Here is a 27,197-nt window from a genome sequence, read left to right as displayed (position 1 = left end):
TGGTAAGTGTCATATTGTGAGTTATGGTTGAAATGATAAGTGGATAGATAATTGATGAGTCGTGGTTGTTGATGTGATTGTATATTTTGATGATTTAGGCTATATGAGTTGAAATTGAGTTGATTAGGATTGAATAGTTAGAAGGTGATTGAATATTGATAAATGGGTATTGATGGTGTCTAGAAATGGTTTTGTGATGGTTTGGAATGAAGCAAATTGGAGGTTTTGTGAAAAATGACATTATGTAGATCTTGGTATTCGACGGAAAATAACTTGGTGCTCGGAGTTCAGGATTTGATGAAATTTCTCATAAATTAAAGATAAGGATGAGAGCTTTAAAACGGTTTAAGAATGAGGGAAAATAAAATTTCGTAGAGAAAGTTATGAATGATTGAAAACTGGCATTAAAAACTGAAAATTGAGACTCATGCAAAAAAACCAGAATTTTGGGGGGTCGCGCGCGCGAAAAGTGGTCACTTGTGCGGTGCTTTTCTCATGAGTCAACTTGTGCATATGCACACCAAGGGGAGTTTTCAAGTTGTGCATACGCACAAGGTGATGCGTACGCACAAGCTGGGAAGAATTTCTGATTTGTGCGTACGCACAACAGTGATGTGTACGCACAGGTCCTATTTTCTTAAAAGTTCTCTATTTTTGACTGTTTGACTTTCCCAGAAAGCTTATAAACCCCCGTCTAAGGTCTGATAACCCATTTTTAAGCTCTGGATAGATCGTGGCTAAGTCCAATGAATTGAATTAATTAATTTCCAAATAAATGCTTGGTTAACCGAATGATCTTATTGTAGGGATGATGGTTTTATCCCGCCCACGGTGAGGACGATTGTGTTATCTCACTCATGAGATAATGGAATTGATAATTGATAAAAGATTAGGAATAGCGAACCTATGCTTGATAAATTAATAATGAATTGGGGAGGTTGAGGATTTCCTCTGGTTATACATATATCTGTGTGTGAATGGGGTTATGATGAATTATGAAATTAATTAAGATTGTGGTTATGACTGAACCTGATTTTAGATTACGATTATGATTATTCTAATTGGAAATTTATTAATAATTATAATTGATATTGTGGGGATGGTGGTTTTGTCCCACCCAAGGTGAGGTAAATGACTTTGTCCTGCTCACGGATAGGCAAGTTAAGGATGAAAGATTCCTTCTCTTATTGCGGTACAAAAGTGGGGAAGGTGGTAGGGCACTCTTCTTCAAAATTTTTTCTCCCACATTCTCTGTTGATTGTTTATCGAAAGTAGGGAAGATGGTAGAACACTGTTTCTTGGAATGTTTTCTCCCACATCTTCTTTTGATTGTTGGTTGGGAGTGGAAAAGGTGGTAGAGCACTCTCCTTTGGAATATTTTTTCCACATCCTTTGTTGATTGTTTGTTGGGAGTGGGAAAGGTGGTAGGGCACTTTCCCATGGAATGTTTTCTCCCACACCCTCTTTTGATTGTTGGTTGGGAGTGTGAAAGGTGGTACGGTACTCTCCCTCTGAATATTTTTTCCACATCCTCTTTTAATTGTATATGCTGAAAGTGGAGAAGATGGTAGTACACTCTCTCTCGAAATATTTTCTCGGAATAGTTCTCACCTCCTATAGACTTCTCTTTTCAGGAAATGAACGAGGAATCTTACAAAAATATTACTACATTTTTATATATGCGATATTGTTGTATGAGCTTAATTATCATTTTTTCCTCGCTATTATTAGTATATCTTTGTAAAGAGGGATATGAGTCGTGATTGTAATGACATGTAATGTTTGTAAGTTACTTGTATAAGAGATCTTGTATGTATACATCTATATGTAAGTGTTGTGAATTGTATCTATGTATGTTTGTACAAATAATAAGTATTTCTGGTTTTTCAAACAAAACAACGATACGGTATTTCGCATTAATGGCTCCTATTTTATTATTAAGTATATGGAAGTCATCGTATTGGTGTAACTAGAAGCATGACATTTGGGTAGTAAGGGTGTTACACTGATCATATGCATCTAGTGCCTGTGACATCCTAGGGGTAGCCGAGGTAGAGAACGATGAATGAAAAGTCCTATGGGTGCCAGTAGTCACCCTCCCTTTACCCTAACTATGAGGCAGACTCACGCACCTCTGCTTGTCGTCGTGTCTACCTGAAACAAGAATGAAAATAGTTATGTGGCTAGCGTGCAATATAATTAAATCAGAATCTAATTAAAGTTTAATAAAAACACATAAGATAGAACTAAGGCTAGCGTGCATTATAATTAGATACCAATCTTAATTAAAGTTTAAACATATAACAACCTAGTTAAACTATACTAAGGTTATCCTTATTCGGATTTATCATCTTCTTCCTTTAGTTCATCTCCCTCTTTCGAAGTAACTTCCTTATTATCATCAAACTCGTCATCTTCTTCTTCTTCGTCTCTATCCACCCCTCTTCTTCTTGATCATTGTTGTCGTCTAGTGGTAGCATGTTATCGTCTATACCATTAATCTAAAATTCATTCAACTCATCCAACAATGGTTGCAAGAACACATCAATTTTGCTTTTTGGGTTGCTTGGAGTGGGTATGATACAAGTTAAGAAAATGTATGACTCCTTCATGCACATTTCGGGAGTTGGGTTATAAAGATTTATTACAACAGGCTAGCAAGAGTATGCGTTACTGAAATTAGAGTTCGGTGCAAATCCATCAAAGCACAAAGTTAATCTAAGATTTCTAGGCTCACTCGTGAATGTAAAATGAACCCGATCAAAGTGAATCCAAGTCTCTCCATTTGATAAACACAATACTAATCATCTCAATAAACTAAATTCACAAAATAAGTAAAAAAATCAAATTTAAAAAAAATTCTAACAACATAATCACATTTATAAAACATCCCTTGCAAAAAAAATAATAAAATTTAGCAAACATCATTCATTTTTCAAAATAACACGAGTGTCATAATAGTAAGAGAAAAAAGAAAAAGTTAACTGTGATTTTGTGCCAATTTAACTTTTTAATTTAGTACCAAAACGAACAATAAATAAATAAATAAATAAATAATGTGTCACATAACAGTAAGAACTACAAATTAGATAAAATAGTCTAAATTTAACAACTCTAAACTAATTAGTGAGTTACTTGTAGATAGTGGTGGCGAAAAAGACTTTTTTGGCGTGGTGGCAACACGGACTGCGTAGTGGCGGTGGTGGTGGCTAAACAACAGGGTTGTGTTTAGGTTTTTTCTAAAAAAAAACATTACAAACAAATAATATGATAGAATAAGGAAAGGGAGAAGGACAACTTACTTGGAGGAGGGAGGTGGGAGGCAGCTCCAATGACACAGGGAGCAAGGACAGTAGCAGCGATGGCAGTAGCGGCGATAGGGACACAAGCGACGACGTCACAAGGATTCATGCAACACAAGGAGTTCCAACTGAGTCAACACAGTTTTTGGAGACTGTTGGTGGTGGCCATCATTGGGGAGGGTATTGTTGGAGGTGGTTCGGGGGTGAGAGATACTACAAGAAAAATGTTAACTACTGTTGGATTTAGCATCACAGAGTAATGGCGGATTTACTGTCGATAACGGCGTCGAATTCGTAAGGTTATATATTTACCAACAGATTTAAGTTTTCGATGGTAACTTCGTCGGTAATATTTGGAGGAGAACAAAAATATATTGGTGCGCCTTTTAGCATCGGAAAAATTTGACGGTAACCCAACTTAGTGAAACGATGCGTTTTGGTGACCCGCAATGGTTACCGTTAGATTTTTTCAATGGAAAATCCGATGATAACTGGGATGTAAATTAAAAGCGCGAACCCTCTTCCCCTCATTCAAAATTTACTCTCTCTCTCAATTCTTCTACTCTTCCGATCACCACCATTTTCCACTGCCGCCGATACCACCACCATCATAGCCCCCTCTCCGTCGTCGTCAACGCACCGTCACCACCACCATCATCGCATCGCCGCTGCCCTGCTTCGCCGCGAGTCCAACCTTCAATGCAACAGAACAAGGAAACCCCTGTCCCAGTCTTTTGACGAGTTCCCCTGCCTTCGGCGACCACCCTTCTGCCACCTCTAGCTCCGACAACATCATAGTGCCACTGCATCTTCACCTCTTCTCTGTTCTCTCCTTGTTTTGCATTCCAGGTTTCTTTAAAATTTGATTTTCTTTCTTCTTCAAATTCTATTTTGGTTAGGTTGTTTTATTAGTATAATTTTAGTTAGTTAATTTAGTTAGAGTTAATTTTTTATTTTAGTGGATTTTAGGTGGTTAAGATAGGTTAGTTTTAGGATTATTAGTTTGTGTTATATTGTTAAAAGTGTTGGAAATTAACTGAATTGATGGATAATATTGCTGATTTTGTGTTGAATATGATAAATGTGTGTGAATTGATGTTAAAAGACTATTTGTTTTATTGAACAATTGCTGAAATTTGGTTGAATAGCATTGACTTGAATTTGAATTGTCAACTGTTACTTAGTTGCATTAATTTTTCATGTTTGATGTATGTGCACGCCAAGTGTTCGTTTATATATCTCTGTGTCTATTGTTCATTTTAAATTTTATGTTGTAGCTACCATGTGATTTAGGATGTTTGATTTTTGCTTGGCATAGTTAATTAAATCGCTTTGTGATAAAGGATTGTAATGTGTTGGAAATTATTTGCTAATTGAGTTTTGAGTATGTATGTTGTGTGTAAATGCCAAGTTGGTTTCTCCCAAAAAAAAATGGAACTTCAATCACAACACAACACACTCTAAAACTCCACTTTTGCACAATCCATCACAATTGCATCAATTCCTATTACCTATGTGTTTTTAAGTGCTTTTGACGTGTTTGGTTGCTTTAACTTCCAAGTCCTCTCTAAAACATCTTAGGCGCGCTAATTTGAGGGAATTGAATTCCTAGTTAGTTGTTGTGACATTATGTTTGAAATGGTTATATTCTAAGATACTTGTTGTTTAGATTATCAAATGTTGAACTTAATGTTGTATTAGTTATAAGAATTACATTGGTATTTTAATTTATTGTTGATTTGTTTTTCTGAATTTCTGTTAATTGGTATGCTATTTGCAGACATGACGACAGGTAGAAGTATTGCGGATTAGGCTACTGGTCGTGGACGAGGGCATGGTCGTGGTAGAGGGAGGGTTCCTTTGATACCCTTGGGAATTATGGATTCTCTCCTTCTACTCCAACCACCCCAGTGACGTCACAGGTTGCGGGTTTAGTGGACTAGCCATTCATCATGGTCAGTAACCCCTATTATGTCTCTCTTTCTGCGACGACGCCGTTGCCTTTAACCGCTCAATAGCCCGCTGCCACGGCAAAACCGCCCCCAATGATGGAAGTTGCGGCTACGGAGTCCTCTCACGATGGTGAGGCAGCTGATGCCCCTCTACCACCTCCCATTGTACGGTTGATGATTTGGCCTGATGATGGCACGAGGTAAGTTTCACTTTAAGTCTTCTATATTTCCTGATTATTGAATTGTTGAAAGTATCTAATTATTAATTCTAGTTTAGTGGATTTAAGGTTGTAGGTTTGAATGGTTGAAAGTGTGTCATATTTTCTGATTATTGAATTGCTGAAAGTCTTTGATTATTGATTCTAGTTTAGTAGATTTAGGGTTGTAGGTTTGAATGACTGAAAGTGTTTCGTGTTTCCTGATTATTGAATTACTGAAAGTGTCTGATTATTGATTCTAGTTTAGTGGATTTATGGATGTTGATTCTTGATTATTTCCTATTGTTCATTGATTGTTGACATTTGGTACTGTTTAAGTTAATTGTTGATGGATAGAGTTTGTGGCGCATTCCAGTTATAGATGAAACTCTGTTGAAATGTCTATAAAAATCTCTATATATTATGGTTATTTGCTTCTGAAGTTTTAATTTATATTGTTATATTGGTTTGTTTGTGGATTGTTCATAGGTTTACATCGAACAACAATGCATGTACTCAAGAGATGACTAACATCATCAAGCTGATGTACAACCATCCCTGACCCAGCTATAAGAAGATTCCCTTTGAGACCAGAGAGCGATGGTTTCAGAAATAGGCAGTAAATAATTTTTTTTAGTTTCAAACTTTTTTAGCTAGTTTATATCTTCTATTTTGATTGACTAATTTTAAAGTTTCTTTGTGCAGCTGCACTTTATATGGGACACTGAGCACGATACCCTCATTAGGAAGATATACAACCATCGAATGGGTCGGCGACTGCAGCAGATGCTGGAGGATGTTCGTGAGGGGCGAGACCACCTAACGACCTGGCTCTGACTAGAAATAAAGAAGGCTCTGTTGATTCATTAGGAGACTGATGGGGGTTCAAGTATCGGCATCTCACCAACAGAACTAACAGGGCATTGTCCAGGTTGTCCAAGTATACCGGCGGCTCAACGACATTAATGAACACTAAAGCTAGGATGGTATGTAGTTTCTTTAATTTTGTTATTAACTTAGTTATATTTTTTTACATATAATTACTAGGCATCATAATCATATTATTTCAATGCAACATGTGTAGTTGAAATTGTTGAATCGCGAGGCGACATTGGTGGAGAAATTCAAGTACACCCACACGTTGAAGGAGAACAAAGCGAGATTTGCTAATCAACAGTCTCAGGATCATTATGTGAGTAAACATACATATGATCTTCTGATATAGAATTAGAGATTAACTGTATAGCTATCGTACTAATCATAATAATATGTGTTACAGAGGAGTCCTATACACAGAGACTAAAAGTTGCAACTCAGCAATCTTAACAAAGTGGGGAGGACTCTACCGATAGCTCTGTTGCTTCAGTCATCGATCTCGATGCAGTTTGGCACGAGACCGTCTCAGCACCGTACAAGAACCACGTATACGGGATGGGGTCGTTCTTTGCTAGTAGCCTCCGCACCTCCACGTTGAGGCCATCGTCCTCCTCTGCCACTAGTCGAGCCGTCAAGCCCAAGGAAGGCGTAGATTTGAGGTTGCAGGTGCAAGAGCTTACCCACAGCCTTCACCACCAGACTTAGGAGTTGAACGATTAAGAGGAGAGGTATCAGGAGATCCTCACACGCGTGATAGACACGGATGACCTTAGGCTGGAGTAGAGGGAGCAGATGGAGCAGCTTCAGCGGATGAAGGCTCAGATGGAGGTGTACCAGGCTCAGATGCGCGTCGCTGGCATAATCCCTGCTTGTGGCAGTGGTCCTGATGGTGGCACACAGACATCACCACCTTCTACACCGCCTCATCAGGGCCACAGGAACGACGACAATGACAACGATGACTACTTGGATATTTAGTGATTAGTGCTTCGTTTTATTGTTTCATTGTATTTATTTGATTTACTTGACTTTTAACTTATTTGAGCATTTGATAATTTATTTTAAATAATATGTTTCTATTATTTATAAATTAACCATTAATTATGTGAAAAATAAATTTAAATAAAAAATTAAAATTGACCATTTATTTCACAGTTTTTTTTTAAATTGACATTACCATCAGATTTACTGAGTGAATAATTCAACGATAATAGTGTGGGAAACAACATATTGTAGAACCAATATTACCGTCGAAAAAATCGTTGATAACAAAATGATTTTTTCAGCAGGTAATCTGTCACAGAATCCGACGGTAATTACCGTCGGATGAAAAAATCTGCCGGTAAAAATTTATCAGCAAGGTTTATATCGTCCGATTTCTTTCGACTGTAACTTAATTACCGTCAGATTTTATTCATTTTTCCGACAAAAAATCCGACGGTACTCAACATTTTTCTTGTATTGAGTGAAGATATTTCAAAGAGTTAGGAGGAGGGTGTGCGTTTTTAATATAGGGCAAGCTTACCATCAGATTTGTAATGTACTGCGCGTTACCAAAATATAACATTCCGCTAATAATTGGGCTAACTGGCTGATTTATCTGTCAGTATATCCAACCTTATGTCCCGTGGCGGTTTTTTTTTCTCTCCAATTATTACTAGCGAATTTACCTTCAAAAATGAAAATCTTCTATTAATAATTTGACTTGAAGAATTTATTGTCTCAATTTCCGGTAGAGCCACCAGTAAGGTGCGACACTAAATCAAATGTTTTTTTACGTGTGTCATTATTATTACATGTTATAATGACAATTATATACTTATTTTTACCGACAATTGTAATTGTCATTAATAAAAATTTTGATAATTTTACGGTTGGCTATCCCACAGATTGAGGCATCTAGCGTTATTTTATTTAATTAATTTACGGCAACTTATAAATTGACTTATTGAAGACTCCATTTTATTTGACTATTAGTGGCTGGCCAAAATCTTTTAAATGACTTCATTGATTCTTCTATATATATCTTCATTTTTATTGAGATCTATTTTATACAGAAATACATATTACTATGGAATTCCAAAGTAGAGAGCAGGGGGATAATGGTAAACTTCTTAAAGCCCAAAGTCACATATGGAATCATACTCTTAATTTTATAAACTCTATGTCTCTTAAATGTGTTGTTGAGTTAGGCATACCTGATGCTATTCACAAATATGGCAAACCTATGCCACTTTCACAACTCATTTGTTCATTGCAAATTCATCCATCAAAAACCTCCTTTGTCCATCGATTGATGAGAATCTTGGTCCATTCCAACTTCTTCACTACCAAGAATGTCACCAACAATGACCTCGAAGTTGAAGTTGGGTATGTTCTAACCGATTCATCTATGCTATTGCTTAAGGACAACCCCTTAAGTTTGATACCTCACTTGTTTATGATCCTTGATCCCAATTTTATAAAACCATGGCATCAGATGTCCACATGGTTTAAAAATGATGATCCTACATCATTTGAAACGGAATATGGGATAACGTTTTGGGATTATGCTAGGCAAGCTCCTAAATTTAATGAACTTTTCAACGATGCCATGGCAAGTGATGCACGATTGGTTAGCAAGTTTTTACTTGATGACAAGTGTAAGGGAGTGTTTGAAGGTTTGGAATCATTGGTTGATGTTGGTGGAGGCACCGGAACTGTTGCAAAGGCCATTGGCAAAGCATTCCCACAGTTAGAGTGCATTGTTTTGGATCTTCCACATGTTGTTGCTGATTTGGAAGGAAGTGAGAACCTTAAATATGTTGGAGGAAACATGTTTGAGGCCATTCCTCCTTCTAATGCCATTTTATTGAAGGTAATAGAATATTATAAGTTGCTTGTAGAATTAATAAAATGTCAAATTATAGTTCTTACAATTTTATTAATTTGTTAATTAAGTTTTCTATATTTTAAAAATTTATAATTTAATTTTTATATTAAATAAAAATTTATAATAAGATGTTTACTAATTATTATTTTTAAGGAAAAAACATACTAATCCTAAAATATTTGTTTTAATAATAATGATCCGTCAGTTACTTACCTCTTTTAACAAATTTTTATGCTAGAGAGAACTACCCAAAATTAAAAGAGAGGTTATGCTAATAACATAAATACCATCATTATATATGCTTTTCTCTTTACTTTTTTATTTAAATTTTTGTATAACTATGTAGTTCATTAGTTTATATATTGTTGTTGTAAGTTAAATACCGGTTTACTCATCGTAATCAAATAATTTTTTTTAAGGAAAAGCTTAGAACCAATAACTTTATTAAATTTCGACCATCACGTAACCAGTAAAAAAAAATGAGTAATCTCAAATCATTGGATGAAATCTCACACTATTAAAAATATCACTGATAGCTACTTGATGGTTACAAATAGGAGTATGCATGGGTCGGATGAAATCGGATTTGATGTGACCCAGACCATATCTGAAATATATACCGGGCCTATTTATTAGACCCGAACCCGACCCTAAATCCGATGAAACCTATACATTTTCGGGTCACGATTATACCGGGTAAAAATCGGGTGAAAATTGGGCCGTTAATATTACATTACCTTGATACCTTCTTATAAGCTAGCATGTGAAAATATCCAAATTTTCAAGACTTCAACTATTATTTGACATGGTAAAATTCACTTAGGAAAATATAACAAGAACCAACTCTTCTCTAAAATTAAAGCATAACCATAATCAATACTAATATTGTCTAATAATACCAAATATTTAAATTAATACAAATAATATAATATTATGCATTAATTAATCTAAAATTTTATGCATTTTAAATATAAAACATTAATTTATAGTCTTATAATAACTAATAACACAAAATATTAAAGTTTTCAATACTTAAATTCCACATAAAAATAGCTATCATCCATCTCTAATATACAAAATATAATTGTGTATGATGATCGTGCCATCGAGCCAATTTCGAGTGATCCGAGTTATGGCTCAGACCCGACCCAAAATAATGACCGAATCTATATTTGAGACCTTTATCTGGTTCTAAATCCGATGAAATCTCACCAAATTAGCTCATAAAGTATTTGGGATCGGATCGGATATTTGGACCAGGCCAAACCATGCACATCCCTAGTTACAAATCGTAAAAATTACTGACCTAATACTTAGATATTTTTTCAATGTTTCAAGAGATGTTAACCACACGTGTATATATGCGGAGCTGTCAATCCAAAAGAGCTTGCTTTTGAGGGGTCGAAAAAGAACCGCTAACATAAGTTTTTTTTATTTGTTTTATATTATTTTTTTAATCAATAAAAAATCAAATTATAAATTTTATAGTTATAGAAAATTTGATACTATATTGTAATATTAAATTTCATAAAAACATAAACTGAACTGATATAAAAAGAGACACGTAAATAATTATATTTATAACTTTAATTTATACTTTGTGATTGTGGAGTTATATAAAGCTTAACTCCTTATCATACTTATGCCCTGATTTTACTAAATAAATAAGATAATCTTAATGAATGGATCAAAAATTAATATATGCCAAATTCTTTTTAACTGATCATTGATTATTTTGATTAACAAAACAGTGGATTTTGCATGACTGGAATGACGAGGAATGTTCGAAAATACTGAGGAACTGCAAAGAGGCACTACACATGAGCAAAGGCAAAGGAAGGAAGGTTATTGTTATAGACATCGTGATGGGGAATGAGAAGAGTGATCATGAGTCAATTGAAACACAACTCTTCTTTGACATGTTGATGATGGTGTTCCTAACAGGAAAGCAGAGAAATAAAGAAGAATGGGCCAACTTAATATTCTCAGCTGGTTTTAGCGACTACAAAATAATTCCAATTCTTGGAATAAGGTCCCTTATTGAGATATATCCATAACAGTATATATGATAATATATATTAATCATTTTTCTATCTTTTAAAAGGAGAGACTATACATAGATCCCATATGAGCTTGCGTATATATAGTATTAAAAAAGATAAAATGAATAAATCAATATTATTTATGAATTTGGGTTTAGTGAAAAAATACACATTTTATTTTATTGGGTCTACTAATTAGAGTTTAATAGAAATTGATTATCAAATATTCTATAATCTCATATACATATATACATAAAAATATAATCACTATTGGGTTTGCTATTGCATATATATATAAATATGAATTTAGTATTTTTTAAAATAATTATTATATTACTGTAAATAAATTTAATTATTTATCTACTGTATGTCTGATTATTTTGGTACGGTAGTTGATTATCGATGAATGATTCCCGCGTCTACATATAGTCTTAATGTTTTTAACATGGTTTTAAAAACCAGACCGGACCGGCCGGTTCAACTGAAAAAACTGGGAACCGGTTACCTGGCCGGTCCGGATAACCTCAAAAACCGAATGGCAAAGAACCGGTGGAAAATCCGGTTGAACTGACGGTTACTGGCGAACCGGAAAAATCGTCTGATTTTTTGGCGGTTTAGTGGTTTGGAAATTCAGATGCCAAACGACGTCGTTTTGGCTTTAAAAAAAAGAAAAAAAAGAAAGGCGTACTCATTAAGCCGTTAACCAAACCTAACCCTAATCCACTTTCTTCCCCATTACCCCAATCAGCCAATCTCCCCTTTCTTCCCCTCTCACCCACCAAGGCCACCATTGCCACCGCCCACCAAGCTCCAGATTCCAGAAACCACCGAGCCACCCATAGCCATCCACAGCAGCAGCGCTCCTCATTCGCCACCCAAACCAATCCACAGCAGTCGCGACCACTACCGCGTTGAGCCTGCCTCCTCGTCGCCGAACATCGCCGAGCTCGCCGAGCCCGCCTCCTCATTCGCCGGTAAGACTCTGTTCTTGTCTTCTTCCTAATTTTGAACTCGCTTTCTTCTGAAATCTGAGCTCGCCTGTTTTGTTTGAAAAAAAAATAACAGGGCATCTGAGTTAAAAAAATAACATATGAATCCAGTTAAATATGCTTCAGGTTCAATCTGTTTTTCAAGTCGTGTTGAGTCTCGAACACTTTTATTACCCTTTCAATCTGTTTGCTGCTTCTGAATATGTTCTGATCTTGATTTTTGTTTTTGATTTTCTATGCTGCCTGTTCTGTTTGCTGCTTCTGAATATGTTCTGATCTTGATTTTTGTTTTTGATTCTCTAAGCTGCCTGTTCTGCTTGCTGCTTCATGAATATTTTTGTTGCTTCTGAATGGAAATAGTTTGAAATTTTTATTTTACCTGAATCAGTTGATTTCTGTGACTGTCAAGCTGCATGAACAAATTACATATATTATGAACAGTGTCAATTATCTAGGCAGCAAAATTTATCTTTCATATACATGACCAAATGAAGCTCATATATACCTGTATGTTAATATAATTTTCTATGCTGCCTGTTCTATTTGCTGCTTCTGTTTGCTGCTTCTGAATATGTTATGATCTTGATTTTTGTTTTTGATTCTCTATGCTGCCTATTCTGTTTGCTGCTTCTGTTTGCTGCTTCATGAATATATACCTGTATGTTGATATAATCTTCTGTGTCATCAATATATTCATGCATATACAAACAATATCATGATCATGATGGATATTTTTTGCTGCTTCATTATTTTCATGGTTTTCTAAAGTTGATTTCTTGTCTTTGATTTTCTGATTGTTATAGATGGAACAATCATAAAGTAACCCACAGCCACAAGATAATGCTGTTCAAGATTCTCAAACTGGTTCATCTAGAGGTAAATCTGATCCAGCTTGGCAGTATTTTATAGTGAAGTATGACAAAAATAACAAGGCTCAATATACATGTATTTTCTACTTGAATACTTACAATGGTAGGGGAAATATAGAATGAATATATCATCTTGCAAAAATCCCTGGACAAATTAAAGTTTGTAACAAAGTAACTGAAGATGTTGAACTTCAATTCAAAAGGCTTTTGGAGGAAAACAAAAAAAATAAGGCAGAAAAAAGAAAATTTACATCTGATTGTTATGATGTGGAAAGTGAAACACAAGCGGAAGAAGAGGGTGAAGCACCTAATCCTGTACAACCTCCGGCTCCTGCAACAATGGGAGACAAAGGAAAGAGAAGAGCGATTGCTGCTACTCCAATTGGAAGTTATTTTAAGGAAAGGACTACGCCAGGCTCTCAACCAGCTTTGAAAAGTGTCTTGGCCAGTAAACAAGTTAAACACAAGGTTAAGTTGGGGCTTGCAAGATGGATCATTGACGCACGGATTCCATTCAATGCAATTCAATCACCTTACTTTCAACCTGCCTTGGACGGCATTGCTGCAATTGGACCTGGTTTCAAGGGACCGTCATATGACGAAATGAGGGTTCATTTGCTGGCCGATCTTAAGAAGGAGTGTCAGTTGCTTGTTGAAGGTTATAGGAGCTCGTGAAAAAGGACTGGTTGTACACTGATGGCAGATGGCTGGACTGATCAAAGGCAGCGTACGTTAATTAATTTTCTAGTTTATTGTCCTGCTGGTATGTGAATGGTGGAGGCTACACGGTGGGAGTGCTCCTAAGCTGAAAAAAATGGCAATTCGTCTTTTTCATCAAACATCTTCATCATCCGGCTGCGAGAGGAACTGGAGCCTCTTTGAACAAATCCATTCAAAGAGGAGGAACCGATTAGAGCATCAAAGGCTAAGTGACATTGTTTAATGTCACTTATAATCTACGCCTTCAATCTAGAATGCATCGCAAGAAGAAGAATTATGATCCAATTGACATTCAAAGCATTGACACAGTAGATTTTTGGGTAATGCCGGATGAAGATGATCCTGAATTTACTAATGGAGACATCGAAGGCATTGAAAATTTAATTTATACGGATAATGCTATGCCTTCATATCCTAAAGGTGATTGAAATAGCAAAACTTGTTTCATTTCCTCTCAATATCTGATTTAAAGTTGTAACTTTAATTTTTTTCTTGGTTTTCTATTTTATTTTATTAGATGGAGGAGATGTGGAACTTGATGTGGATTTCCCTAATGTTGCTGATTCTTCAAATACAGCTTCTTTTGGTGGTACTTCTGATGATGGTGGCTTTGGATTACATGTTTATGATGGAGATGTTGGAACACTTAATGATAATTATGATTTTTGATGAGTTGCACCTTTGATTAGTTGAAAACTTGCTAGTAATTGTATCTTTTGAATGTAGAACATTATGGGTTTGTCATTATGTACGTTTTATTTTTTGTTTAGTTATAAACTTTGATGTTTGAAGTTGTTTGTGAACCTCTAACCTTAAGTAATGGATAATTTATTATGTGAAATATTAAATTTTATTAAGTTAGAAATTATTGAATTTATATACTTAAGATTATTTTAAGTTTTTTAATAATTTTATTTAATATTTAATTAAACCGGTTGAATCCGGTTGAACCTCGGTCGAACCAGTGAACTATTGAACCAGTGACCTTACCGGTTTATTGATCGGTCCGGTTCTCACAACCTTGGTTTTTAATAAGCATTTCATTTAATAGAATAAAATACCCAATTTGACCATAAAAATTTAGAGAGCCACTCAGATAAATATACTAAAAATATCTTTTTATAAATATATTTTTTAATAATTAAAATTTAACACATATAATTAATTAAATCATATTATTTTTGTCAAAATTATGCTAGACAAATTGATTTGAGGAAAAAATAGTGAATCAAATTTTGAACTGGTCTAAATTAATATTATTTTTTATAGATAATAACTACAATACCCTATTATAGAAAATGACTAAAATACTTCTATTATATATATTAATTTTGAGAATCCTAAATTTTAGTCCTTTATTTTCCTATCATAAGGTTAGGATTTAGAATTTTTAAAATTAATATATATATATATATATATATATATATATATATTCTCAAAGATAGATATTATTTTATTATTATAAAATAATAATGTTTTCATAAGGAAGTACAAAAGAAGTTGGATATTCCCAATTATCACCAAATGTGATTGGAAAACAAATAGCTTAAGAAAAAGTAAAGTAAGAATAAAGAGAAATTGTTAGCATTCATCAGGTATGGCTATTGAGTTTACGCACTAGACTGCTGGCTTCTTGCACTATCTCCGGCGCTAGCCTTATTAGCTTCTCAAAGACATACCTATTCCTCGTTTTCCAAGTTCTCCAACACACTGCCGCGATGAAGAGGATCTTTTGTCTACCTTCGATTTGAGCATGCATCTTAGGCAAGTGGCAGGGGTGGATGCAAATCGGTTATGAATTTGTTGCAAAACCGAAAGCTTTTCATGAAGACTATTCCATAAAAAGATCTTAATTTTATGAGGTAATTTCAATTCCCAAATGCTAATCCATACTCTGTTGTTCTGTATGTTCTGAGGCATCAATGAAGTAGGAGAATGAAAGAACCTATAAGCAACTTTGTATCCTGACCCAACTTTGTATATACCAGATTTTGTCTAGCACCAATTAACTTTATCCTCCTCCTCTGTTGGTTTGATGGAAAAAAATTTATTGTATATATCAACTGGAAAAATTGACTCAATCAGGTTTCTATTCTAGCTTCTATCAGGATTTAGTAGCTGATGAGCGGATATTTTATACGCTTTTTGGGGGTAATTTCATGTAGATTTTAGCATGTTTCAGTTAGTTTTTAGTAGAATATTATTAGTTTTTAGGCAAAAATCATATTTCTGGACTTTACTATGAGTTTGTGTGTTTTTCTATGATTTCAGGTATTTTCTGGCTGAAATTGAGGGAGCTGAGCAAAAATCTGACTTAGGCTGAAAAAGGACTGCTGATGCTGTTGGATCCTGACCTCCCTGCACTCGAAATGGATTTTCTGGAGCTACAGGAGTCCAATTGGCGCGCTCTCAACGGCGTTGGAAAGTAGACATCCAGGGATTTCCAGCAATATATAATAGTCCATACTTTGAGCGAGGATAGACGACGTAACTTGGCGTTAAACGCCAAGTTCATGCTGCTGTCTGGAGTTAAACGCCAGAAAAACGTCATTATCCGGAGTTGAACGCCCAAAACACGTCATAACCTGAAGTTTGACGCCAAGAAGGGCCTCCACACGTGGAAAGCTTTAGTCTCAGCCCCAGCACACACCAAGTGGGCCCCAGAAGTGGATTTCTGCACCAATTATCTTTATTTATTCATTTTCTGTAAACCTAGGGTACTAGTTTACTATTTAAACAACTTTTACAGACATTTCTGGTACCTGATGACATTCTCAGATCTAAATTACATACTTTGTGACGGCATGAGTCTCTAAACTCCATTGTTGGGGGTGAGGAGCTCTGCAGCGTCTCGATGATTTAATACAATTCCTTTGTTTTCCATTCAAACACGCTTGTTCTTATCTAAGATGTTTATTCGCGCCTAACTGTGGAGAAGGTGATGATCCGTGACACTCATCACCTTCCTCAATCCATGAACGTGTGCCTGACAACCACCTCCGTTCTACATCAGACTGAATGAATATCTCTTAGATTCCCCAACAGAATCTTCGTGGTATAAGCTAGATGGATGGCGGCATTCATGAGAATCCGGAAAGTCTAAACCTTGTCTGTGGTATTCCGAGTAGGATTCCGGGATTGAATGACTGTGACGTGCTTCAAACTTTAACCTGCTGGGCGTTAGTGACAGACGCAAAAGAGTGATTCTATTCCAGTAGGAGCGGGAACCAACCGGTGATTAGCCGTACTGTGACAGAGTGCGTGAGCATAGTTTTCACTGCGAGGATGGGAAGTAGCCACTGACAACGGTGACACCCTACATAGAGCTTGCCATGGAAGGAACCTGCGTGTGAGAAGAGGATTTCAAGGAAGAGTTGAAGTCAGAGGACAAAGCATCTCCAAAACTCCAACATATTCCCCAGTGCTGCAAATCAAAGTAACATTGTTCCCTCTTTTATCAAATCCAGTAATTTCACTTTTAATCCAAATAATCCTATTGATATCCTAACTAAGATTAATAAAATAAATATTGATTGCTTCAAACCAATAATCTCTGTGGATTCGACCCTTACTCACGTAAGGTATTACTTGGACGACCCAGTACACTTGCTGGTTAGTTGTGCGAAACTGTTAAATAGTCCATTAATATTGGCCACACAATTTCGTGCACCAAGTTTTTGGCGCCGTTGCCGGGGATTATTGCGTTTGGACAATTGAAGGCTTATTTTATTTCTTAGATTAGGAATAATTTATTTTTATTTTTATTGTTATAGAGTCATTAAATCAATATTGATAGGATAGTTTCTTTTCAAAAATATTATTTTTCTTAATTAAGTGTTAATTTTCGTGAGTTTTAGAGTCTTGTTCTAAGTTTGGTGTCAATTGCATGTCTAATATTTTTCTTTAAAATTTTCGACTTGTGATTTTTGTTCTTCATTGATCTTCAAGTTGTTCTTGCTTATTTTTCTTGTTTGATCTTGAGTTTTTCTTGCTTTGTGTCTTTTCTTGTTTTACTTGTGTTCCTTTTTAAAGCATTAATTGGAACATCTGCATCAAGTGTCATATTTATTCCCAATTGGCTAAAGCATTGGCTTATATTCTTGATGAGGAAGCACCAGTACTTTTGAAAATCTTTTTCAAAAATAATTTTTCTTGATTTAATCTTGTGCCAAACTCCAAGTTTGGTGTTTTATTATTAATTTTTATAATTTTCGAAAATTTTCTTAAAGTTTTCTAAAAATTTTAAGTTTGGTGTTCTTTCTTTTGTTCTTGGTGTTCTTGTGAATCTTCAAGGTGTTCTTGAGTTTTTCTTGTGTCTTGATCTTAAAATTTTTAAGTTTGGTGTTCCTTGGTGTTTTCCCTCCAAAAATTTTCGAAAATAAGGAGCATTAGATCTAAAAATTTTAAGTCTTGTGTCTTTTGCATGTTTTTCTCTTTCATCATAAAATTCAAAATTCAAAAAAATTTTATATTCTCCAACTACTTTTTCGAATTTTTTTTAATTTTTAGATTTTAATTTCATTTTTCTTTCGAAAAAAAAAATATTTTTAACTTCTTTTTATTTATTCCATTTTTATTTATTCCATTACTATAAATTCTCAACTTGTATTCAATAATGGAAGCAAGTAGGAATGAACAGTCCAAGAGGACTTTGAGGTCATATGCTAACCCCACTAATGCTTCATATGGGAGTAGTATCTGTATACCTTCCATTGGAGTTAGTAGCTTTGAGCTGAATCCTCAGCTCATTATCATGGTGCAGCAAAACTGCCAGTACTCTGGTCTTCCACATGAAGAACCTACAGAATTTCTGGCACAATTTCTGCAAATTGCTGATACAGTACATGATAAGGAAGTGGATCAGGATGTCTACAGATTACTACTGTTTCCATTTGCTGTAAAAGATCAAGCTAAGAGGTGGTTAAACAACCAACCTAAGAACAACATAAAAACATGGAAACAGCTGTCAGAAAAATTCCTGAATCACTATTTCCCTCCCAAACGGATGACACAGCTAAGGCTAAGCATCCAAGGCTTCAAACAAGGAGATAATGAATCCCTTTATGATGCATGGGAGAGATACAGAGAGTTGCTAAGAAAATGCCCCTCTGAAATGTTTTCGGAATGGGTGCAATTAGACATCTTCTACTATGGGCTTACAGAAAAAGCTCAGATTTCTCTAGACCACTCAGCTGGTGGATCTATACATATGAGAAAAACAATTGAAGAGGCTCAAGAGCTTATTGATACAGTTGCCAGAAATCAACATCTGTACTTAAGCAATGAATCTTTCATGAAAGAAGAAGCTAAAACAGTAACTGCAGAACTCAGTCCAGTGGATCAGGCTAATGAATTCAATCAGCAATTGGACTTTCTAACTCAACAGCTAGCCGAATTCAAGGAAATATTACAGGAAACAAGAATGTCTAACAGGAACATGGAAGTACAATTAAAGCAGACAGAAAAACAACTGTCAAGACAAATAACAGAAGAATGTCAAGCAGTTCAATTAAGAAGTGGGAAAACATTAAATACCTCACTTCAAAGCAGCAGGAAACCAAGAAATGAACAAGTGGATACTCAAAATCCTCCTGAAGACAGTCCGAGCCCAGAAAGGGACAAAGCTGGCGTTCAAACGCCAGTAACAAACAAGGAAGGGGCGTCTAACGCCACTCCAGCTCCCACCACTGGCATTCAAATACCAGTGGGGAATCAGTCACATACAAGTGCTGATAACAACCCTTCTAAAAAGGCTTCCCAACCCACTTCTGTAGGTAATAAACCTGCAGCAACTAAGGTTGAGGAATACAAAGCCAAAATGCCTTATCCTCAAAAACTCCGCCAAGCGGAACAGGATAAGCAATTTGCCCGCTTTGCAGACTACCTCAGGACTCTTGAAATAAAGATTCCGTTTGCAGAAGCACTTGAGCAAATACCCTCTTATGCTAAGTTCATGAAAGAGATCTTAAGTCATAAGAAGGATTGGAGGGAAACTGAAAAAGTTTACCTCACTGAAGAATGCAGTGCAGTCATTCTGAAAAGCTTACCTGAGAAGCTTAAAGATCCTGGGAGCTTTATGATACCATGCACATTAGAGGGCACTTGCACCAAGCAAGCTTTATGTGATCTTGGAGCAAGTATCAACATAATGCCTGCATCTACTATCAAAAAGCTTGGTTTAACTGAAGAAATCAAACCAACCAGGATATGTCTTCAACTTGCTGATGGCTCCATTAAATACCCATCAGGCGTGATTGAGGACATGATAGTCAAGGTTGGGCCATTTGCCTTTCCTACTAACTTTGTGGTGCTGGAAATGGAGGAGCACAAGAGTGCAACTCTCATTCTAAGAAGACCTTTCCTAGCAACTGGCCGAACCCTCATTGATGTCCAAAAAGGGGAAGTAACCTTGAGAGTCAATGAGGAAGAGTTCAAGCTGAATGTTGTTAAAGCCATGCAACATCAAGACACCCCAAATGACTGCATGAGTGTTGATATAATTGACTCTCTGGTAAGAGAGGTCAATATGGCTGAGAGTCTCGAATCAGAGCTAGAGGAATTTAGACTCAATGCTTTCGAAAATGCAAAGATTTACAAAGAGAAAGCGAAAAGATGGCATGATAAGAAATTGTCATCCAGAGTCTTTGAGCCGGGGCAAAAAGTTCTGCTATTCAATTCTAGGCTCAAATTATTCCCTGGGGAATTAAAATCCCGGTGGAGAGATCCATATGTCATTACAAACGTATCACCATATGGATACATAGAGCTTCAGGATAATGACTCTAACAAAAAGTTCATTGTTAATGGACAAAGAGTCAAACATTATCTTGAAGGCAATTTTGAGCAAGAATGCTCAAAACTGAGACTTGATTAAAACTCAGTCCAGCTAATGACATTAAAGAAGCGCTTGCTGGGAGGCAACCCAGCCAATCACAAAATTTAATTTTATTCGTATTAATTAATTAATTATTTCTTTACAGGTTTGAGTCCAAGTATCTTCAAAAGGTGAAATAGCAATTGGTTGAAGTCACAGAGTTACAGGGAAATTTGGAAGCTCACTGGCATGAAAAAGCCAGTAAGAAATACTTTGGGCGTTAAACGCCCAAAAGAAGCTCCCACTGGGCGTTTAACGCCAGTAAGGGTAGCCATCTGGGCGTTAAACGCCAGAAAGGAGCATCTTCTGGGCGTTAAACGCCAGAAAGATGCACCTTCTGGGCGTTTAACGCCAGTTTGCTAGCATCCTGGGCGTTTAACGCCAGGATGGTGGGGAGGAGGTAAAATTCGTTTTTCTTTACAATTTTTCTAAATTTTTAAGTTTCAATCCATGATTTCTTGCATAAACATGTTTCAAATTATCATCCTTCAAAATCAAATTGGTTTTCTAAGAACCCTAATTTCTAAAATCCCTTTTTCAAAAATATCAAATGTATCTTAATTTATAAACACAAATCTTTTTCCAATCCAATTCTTTTTCAAATATTTTTAATATCTTTTTCAACTCATCTTATCTTTTTATGAAAATACCTCTCCTTCTACTCCTCTCCTTTCCTTTCTTTTGCTTGAGGACAAGCAAACCTCTAAGTTTGGTGTGATTTGCCATGATCACTGAGCTAAAACTCATTAAGATCATGGCACCTGAGAGAACAGGAAGAGCAAGGATGTGAACTTAAGGGAGCTGAAGCATCAGAAATTAATTCTTGAAGGCACCCCGCAGACTAAAGGAACATTCACTTCCCAAAATACAGGTTGTTAAGTTCTAATTCCAGCTTTAACTCTGTGATAGTATTATTATAGGATTTTACCTTAGAAATTATATAGGAGTAGTAGTACTTAGCATATCTATTTTGATTTTACTTCCAATTAAGCTATAATTTATTCTTCTCATCATCATCAGGCATGAATAAAGTAGTAGATTTTTTTTAGAATAAAGAAGTAATTTATATTTTTGAGTTCTTAGTAATAAAGACTATAATTAATTGTATGTGGTGGCAATACTTGTTGTTCTCTGAATAAATGCTTGAACAGTGCATAAATTGTACTTTGAATTTAATGAATATTGGCTCCTGAAAGGATGAGGAACACGAAAAATATTATTGATGATCTGAAAAATCATGAAATTGATTCTTGAAGCAAGAAAAAGCAGTCAAAAAAAAAAATATATTCACAAGCCATGAGCACTAGCCAAGAGTAAAAAGGATCCAAGGCTTTGAGCATCTATGGATAGGAGGGCCCAAGGAAATGAAATCCAGGCCTAAGCGGCTAACTCAAGCTGTCCCTAACCATGTGCTTGTGTCATGAAGGTCCATGTGAAAAACTTGAGACTGAGTGGTTAAAGTCGTGATCCAAAGCAAAAGAGTGTGCTTAAGAGCTCTGGACACCACTGACTGGGGACTCTAGCAAAGCTGAGTCACAATCTGAAAAGGTTCACCCAGTTATGTGTCTGTGGCATTTATGTATCCGGTGGTAATACTGGAAGACAAAGTGCTTAGGGCCACGGCCAAGACTCATAAATAGCTGTGTTCAAGAATCAACATACTACACTAGGAGAGTCAATAATACTATCTGAATTCTGAGTTCCTAAGGATGTCAATCATTCTGGAATTTAAAAGATACAGGGAGATGCCAAAACTGTTCAGAGACAAAAAGCTACAAGCCCCGCTCATCTAATAAGAATCTGAGCTTCATTTAAAACTCTAAAATATTATTACTTCTTAATTTCTGTTAGAACCTATTCTATTCATCTAGTTGCTTGAGGACAAGCAACAGTTTAAGTTTGGTGTTGTGATGAGCGGATATTTTATACGCTTTTTGGGGGTAATTTCAAGTAGATTTTAGCATGTTTCAGTTAGTTTTTAGTAGAATATTATTAGTTTTTAGGCAAAAATCATATTTCTGGACTTTACTATGAGTTTGTGTGTTTTTCTGTGATTTCAGGTATTTTTTGGCTGAAATTGAGGGAGCTGAGCAAAAATCTGACTTAGGCTGAAAAAGGACTGCTGATGCTGTTGGATCCTGACCTCCCTGCACTCGAAATGGATTTTCTGGAGCTACAGGAGTCCAATTGGCGCGCTCTCAACGGTGTTGGAAAGTAGACATCCAGAGCTTTCCAGCAATATATAATAGTCCATACTTTGAGCGAGGATAGACGACGTAACTTGGCGTTAAACGCCAAGTTCATGCTGCTGCTGGAGTTAAACGCCAGAAAAACGTCATTATCCGGAGTTGAACGCCCAAAACACGTCATAACCTGAAGTTTGACGCCAAGAAGGGCCTCCACACGTGGAAAGCTTTAGTCTCAGCCCCAGCACACACCAAGTGGGCCCCAGAAGTGGATTTCTGCACCAATTATCTTTATTTATTCATTTTCTGTAAACCTAGGGTACTAGTTTACTATTTAAACAACTTTTACAGACATTTCTGGTACCTGATGACATTCTCAGATCTAAATTACATACTTTGTGACGGCATGAGTCTCTAAACTCCATTGTTGGGGGTGAGGAGCTCTGCAGCGTCTCGATGATTTAATACAATTCCTTTGTTTTCCATTCAAACACGCTTGTTCTTATCTAAGATGTTTATTCGCGCCTAACTGTGGAGAAGGTGATGATCCGTGACACTCATCACCTTCCTCAATCCATGAACGTGTGCCTGACAACCACCTCCGTTCTACATCAGACTGAATGAATATCTCTTAGATTCCCCAACAGAATCTTCGTGGTATAAGCTAGATGGATGGCGGCATTCATGAGAATCCGGAAAGTCTAAACCTTGTCTGTGGTATTCCGAGTAGGATTCCGGGATTGAATGACTGTGACGTGCTTCAAACTTTAACCTGCTGGGCGTTAGTGACAGACGCAAAAGAGTGATTCTATTCCAGTAGGAGCGGGAACCAACCGGTGATTAGCCGTACTGTGACAGAGTGCGTGAGCATAGTTTTCACTGCGAGGATGGGAAGTAGCCACTGACAACGGTGACACCCTACATAGAGCTTGCCATGGAAGGAACCTGCGTGTGAGAAGAGGATTTCAAGGAAGAGTTGAAGTCAGAGGACAAAGCATCTCCAAAACTCCAACATATTCCCCAGTGCTGCAAATCAAAGTAACATTGTTCCCTCTTTTATCAAATCCAGTAATTTCACTTTTAATCCAAATAATCCTATTGATATCCTAACTAAGATTAATAAAATAAATATTGATTGCTTCAAACCAATAATCTCTGTGGATTCGACCCTTACTCACGTAAGGTATTACTTGGACGACCCAGTACACTTGCTGGTTAGTTGTGCGAAACTGTTAAATAGTCCATTAATATTGGCCACACAATTTCGTGCACCAGTAGCGCACTAACATAATACACTTGCAGATTCGATGGGATTGTCACTGCAGCTTGAGGGACATTAAAGGGCAATGGTGGTGGGAGCCAGGGATCATGGAAGATGCGGACATTAGCACCAGAGCCTATTTTCCATAACAAGCCTTTCTCAATCACATTGCGGCCTTCAAGAACACTTCTCCAGCCCCACGACGGTATGCTTCCTATCTCTGCATGTAAGAAATCTATATATCTGAAATATTTAGCTTTGAACATTTAGGGTATTTCATTAGATGCCAACATTGTTTGCCCAATAAGGCCAAATTTTGTGTCCTTAGATCTTTGATCCCCAACCCTCCATCTTTCTTCGGTCTCGTCATTGTGTCCCATTTAATCCAAACCATTCTTCGTTCTGCGCCTTTTTGACCCCACCAAAATTGTGAGAGCACGCTATGAATCTCAGTTAACAGCGTGTCCAGGAGCTTGAAACAAGAGAGTGGGTAAATAGGAATCGCTTCCCCCACCGCTCTTAATAGCATGTGCCTCCTGAGAACAATAAACTTCTTTTCCAACCCATAATCCTCTTCTGAACTTTATCCTTGATAGCTCCAAAGGTTGCTTTCTTTGATTTTTGAACTATGGAGGGCAGTCCCAAGTATTTGTCTTGGGCTCCGATATGTTCAATATTTAGTATCTGCGCAATTGCTAGTCTTGTGTTTTGAGGTGTGTTGTGACTGAAAAAGATGGCCGACTTGTTCAAATTGACTTTTTGCTCACTGAAGCCCTCGTAGATCTCTACCAATTCGAAAATGCTTTGGCTTGTATTAGGTGAGCCCTTGCAAAAAAAGATTGAATAATCAGCAAACAAAAGGTGATTAACTGTTTGGCATCTCTGATTAACTTGAACTCCTTGAATTAATCTATTTTGCTCTGCCTTGTGTAGCAAGAAGGAAAGCTCTTCCGCACAAAAAAGAAATAGATATGGAGATAGGGGGTCACCCTGTCGGATGCCCCTATTTAGCCTAAAGTAGCCAAAAGGTTGCCCTTCCACAACAACAGAGTAAGAAACAGTCGTTACCAATTCCTTAGTCCAGTTAATCCATTTAGCATCAAAGCCCAGCTTTTCCATGATGTACCATAAGAAGTGCCATTCAACCCTATCATAAGCCTTGCTCATATCTAGTTTAATAGCCATCTCATGATCTGCTCCAGTTCTCTTATTTTTCAAATAGTGCATACATTCGTGGGCAATTAGAATATTATCTGAGATGAGTCTACCTTTGAAAAAAGCATCTGATTTGGGCTTATAATTTTATTCATAATACCTTGTAGTCGGTGCACCATAACTTTAGAAATAATTTTATACATAACTGAGGACAAACTAATCGGTCATACCTGAGTCATGTCACTGGCATCTGGCACCTTTGGAACCAAACAAATTTGAGTATGGTTGAAGCTTTTTAGAATTCTGCCACTGTAAAAAAAACTTTGCACAGCCTTAAAAACATCACCTCCAACTATATCCCAGAAAAAGTGAAAAAACTTAGCTGTAAACCCGTCATCACCAGGAGCACTCTGAGCATGAACACTGAACGTAGCTCTTTTGACCTCGTCCATAGTCACCGGCCTTTGGAGCCTAAAGTTCATGGAAGCTGTAACCTTAGGCTCCAAATCCTCCAAATATGGATTCGGATCAACCGAACAAGAAGAAGTAAAAATATCGTAGAAGTAATCTTCAGCTACCTTTGCAATATACTCTGGTTTCGATGCAATCTCATTGTTCTTCCCAACTAATCTCCAAATTATGTTCCTTTGCACCCTTGAATGAAATTTCTGGTAAAAGAATCTGGTGTTCTGATATCCTTCTCTTAGCCATTTGACTCTAGATTTTTCTCTCCAATAGCTCTCTTCTTTCATATATGCTAGCTCCAACTTCTCTTCCAATCTGGTAATCTCCTCTCCCCCATTGATTCCAGCCCTCCGCAGCTCCTCTAGGCTAGCTTGAAAGTCATCAATTTCTTTTCGAGAGTTTTCTTTGTGAGTTATCTGCCATTGAACTAATCTATATCTACATTCTTTCAACTTTTGGGCCAAGGAGAACATAGCCGAGCCTACTACTTTCATTTTCCACACTTCTCTGACAATTCTTTTGACATCATCTTCTCCACACCAACGTTCCTGGTATTTAAAATGCCTTTTACTATGCCAGGATTGAGGTTCAGTTTCTATCAAGATAGGAGCATGATCCGAGCCTAATTCTGTGAGCCTGTGCACCACTGCATTCTGAAACTTCAGCTTCCATCCCATTCCTACTAAATAGCGGTCAAGCCTCTCCTTCACCAAATCCTCTCCTTGTCTTCGGTTTGTCCACGAGAAAGGCCGCCCCCACCATTCCAATATCCACTAATTCGTTGCTATCAATAAAATTAATGAATGTTGCAATGGTAGTTGCTGATTTTTGGCCTCCACCCTCCTTTTTCGCTTGACTTATTATAGCATTAAAATCTCCTGCTATTACCACTTTTTCTTCTAGTTGTTAACTCATTGTTGTAAGCTCCTCAAATTGTAAGGCTCGAATTTGTTCCGAACAGCTCAAATGGACACCAATGAACGTCCATACCCCATTGTTTCCGAACTCTTTAACTTCAGCTGCTACAAAGAATTCCCCGCTGTTTATAATTTGAACATTGATGCTATCCTTCCAAGATAGCGCAAGTCCTCCTGCCATTCCTGACGGGTTAACAATATGCCAATTTCCATAGCTGCATACCCGGAGTTTTGCTTCCACCTGTCGAGATTGGTTCTTTGTTTCACTTATGAACACAATCTCGGGGGAGTGGGATTTACATATCCCTTTTAGGGTGTGAATTGTCAGGGGTCTCCCCAAACCCCGACAATTCCAAACTATACTTCTCATGGTGCCTTGGGTGCCATTTGTAGGCTGGCACTCTCCACTCCCTGTTCAACTGCATTTTCATCCTCTGTTCTTTCTTTCTTTGTAGATCCTTCAACTATACCAATCATCAACCTTTTTTTGGATCCAGCTTTAGTATCCAACCCTCCAACA

General features: G+C 36.7%; 3 protein-coding genes across 3 annotated transcripts; 2 read left to right on the top strand and 1 right to left on the bottom strand.

Annotated features, from left to right (window-relative positions):
* Positions 1–8,317: 8,317 nt before the first annotated feature.
* LOC112704015 (trans-resveratrol di-O-methyltransferase) lies at positions 8,318–11,318 on the top strand. The gene is made up of 2 exons (XM_025755604.3): positions 8,318–9,184; positions 10,951–11,318. The coding sequence occupies exons 1-2, from the start codon at positions 8,399–8,401 to the stop codon at positions 11,254–11,256; spliced, it is 1,092 nt and encodes a 363-aa protein (XP_025611389.1). The 5' UTR covers positions 8,318–8,398; the 3' UTR covers positions 11,257–11,318.
* Positions 11,319–14,053: 2,735 nt separating this feature from the next.
* LOC140174208 (uncharacterized) lies at positions 14,054–14,614 on the top strand. The gene is made up of 2 exons (XM_072198623.1): positions 14,054–14,239; positions 14,337–14,614. The coding sequence occupies exons 1-2, from the start codon at positions 14,074–14,076 to the stop codon at positions 14,486–14,488; spliced, it is 318 nt and encodes a 105-aa protein (XP_072054724.1). The 5' UTR covers positions 14,054–14,073; the 3' UTR covers positions 14,489–14,614.
* A 10,045-nt stretch (positions 14,615–24,659) lies between these two features.
* LOC140174313 (uncharacterized) lies at positions 24,660–26,858 on the bottom strand. The gene is made up of 3 exons (XM_072198747.1): positions 26,751–26,858; positions 25,526–26,533; positions 24,660–24,965 (listed from the first exon to the last, which is right to left on the bottom strand). The coding sequence occupies exons 1-3, from the start codon at positions 26,856–26,858 to the stop codon at positions 24,660–24,662; spliced, it is 1,422 nt and encodes a 473-aa protein (XP_072054848.1).
* Between the last annotated feature and the right edge of the window lie 339 nt (positions 26,859–27,197).

Source organism: Arachis hypogaea, chromosome 7, assembly GCF_003086295.3.
Source record: "Arachis hypogaea cultivar Tifrunner chromosome 7, arahy.Tifrunner.gnm2.J5K5, whole genome shotgun sequence".
Lineage (NCBI taxonomy): Eukaryota > Viridiplantae > Streptophyta > Magnoliopsida > Fabales > Fabaceae > Arachis > Arachis hypogaea.
The sequence above is the reverse complement of the archived record's forward strand: the minus strand, read 5'-3'. Positions and strand labels throughout refer to the sequence as shown.

Bases quoted from the DNA above. Each gene is read 5' to 3' on its own strand.
- LOC112704015 (XM_025755604.3), top strand. From the start codon at position 8,399: ATGGAATTCCAAAGTAGAGAGCAGGGGGATAATGGTAAACTTCTTAAA. The intron at 9,185-10,950 runs GTAATAGAATAT...TTAACAAAACAG, and splicing joins CTAATGCCATTTTATTGAAG to TGGATTTTGCATGACTGGAA.
- LOC140174208 (XM_072198623.1), top strand. From the start codon at position 14,074: ATGCATCGCAAGAAGAAGAATTATGATCCAATTGACATTCAAAGCATT. The intron at 14,240-14,336 runs GTGATTGAAATA...TTATTTTATTAG, and splicing joins TATGCCTTCATATCCTAAAG to ATGGAGGAGATGTGGAACTT.
- LOC140174313 (XM_072198747.1), bottom strand. From the start codon at position 26,858: ATGGCAGGAGGACTTGCGCTATCTTGGAAGGATAGCATCAATGTTCAA. The intron at 26,534-26,750 runs GTATGGACGTTC...GCAACGAATTAG, and splicing joins AAGAGTTCGGAAACAATGGG to TGGATATTGGAATGGTGGGG. The intron at 24,966-25,525 runs GTATGACCGATT...TTTTTTTGCAAG, and splicing joins ATGCCAGTGACATGACTCAG to GGCTCACCTAATACAAGCCA.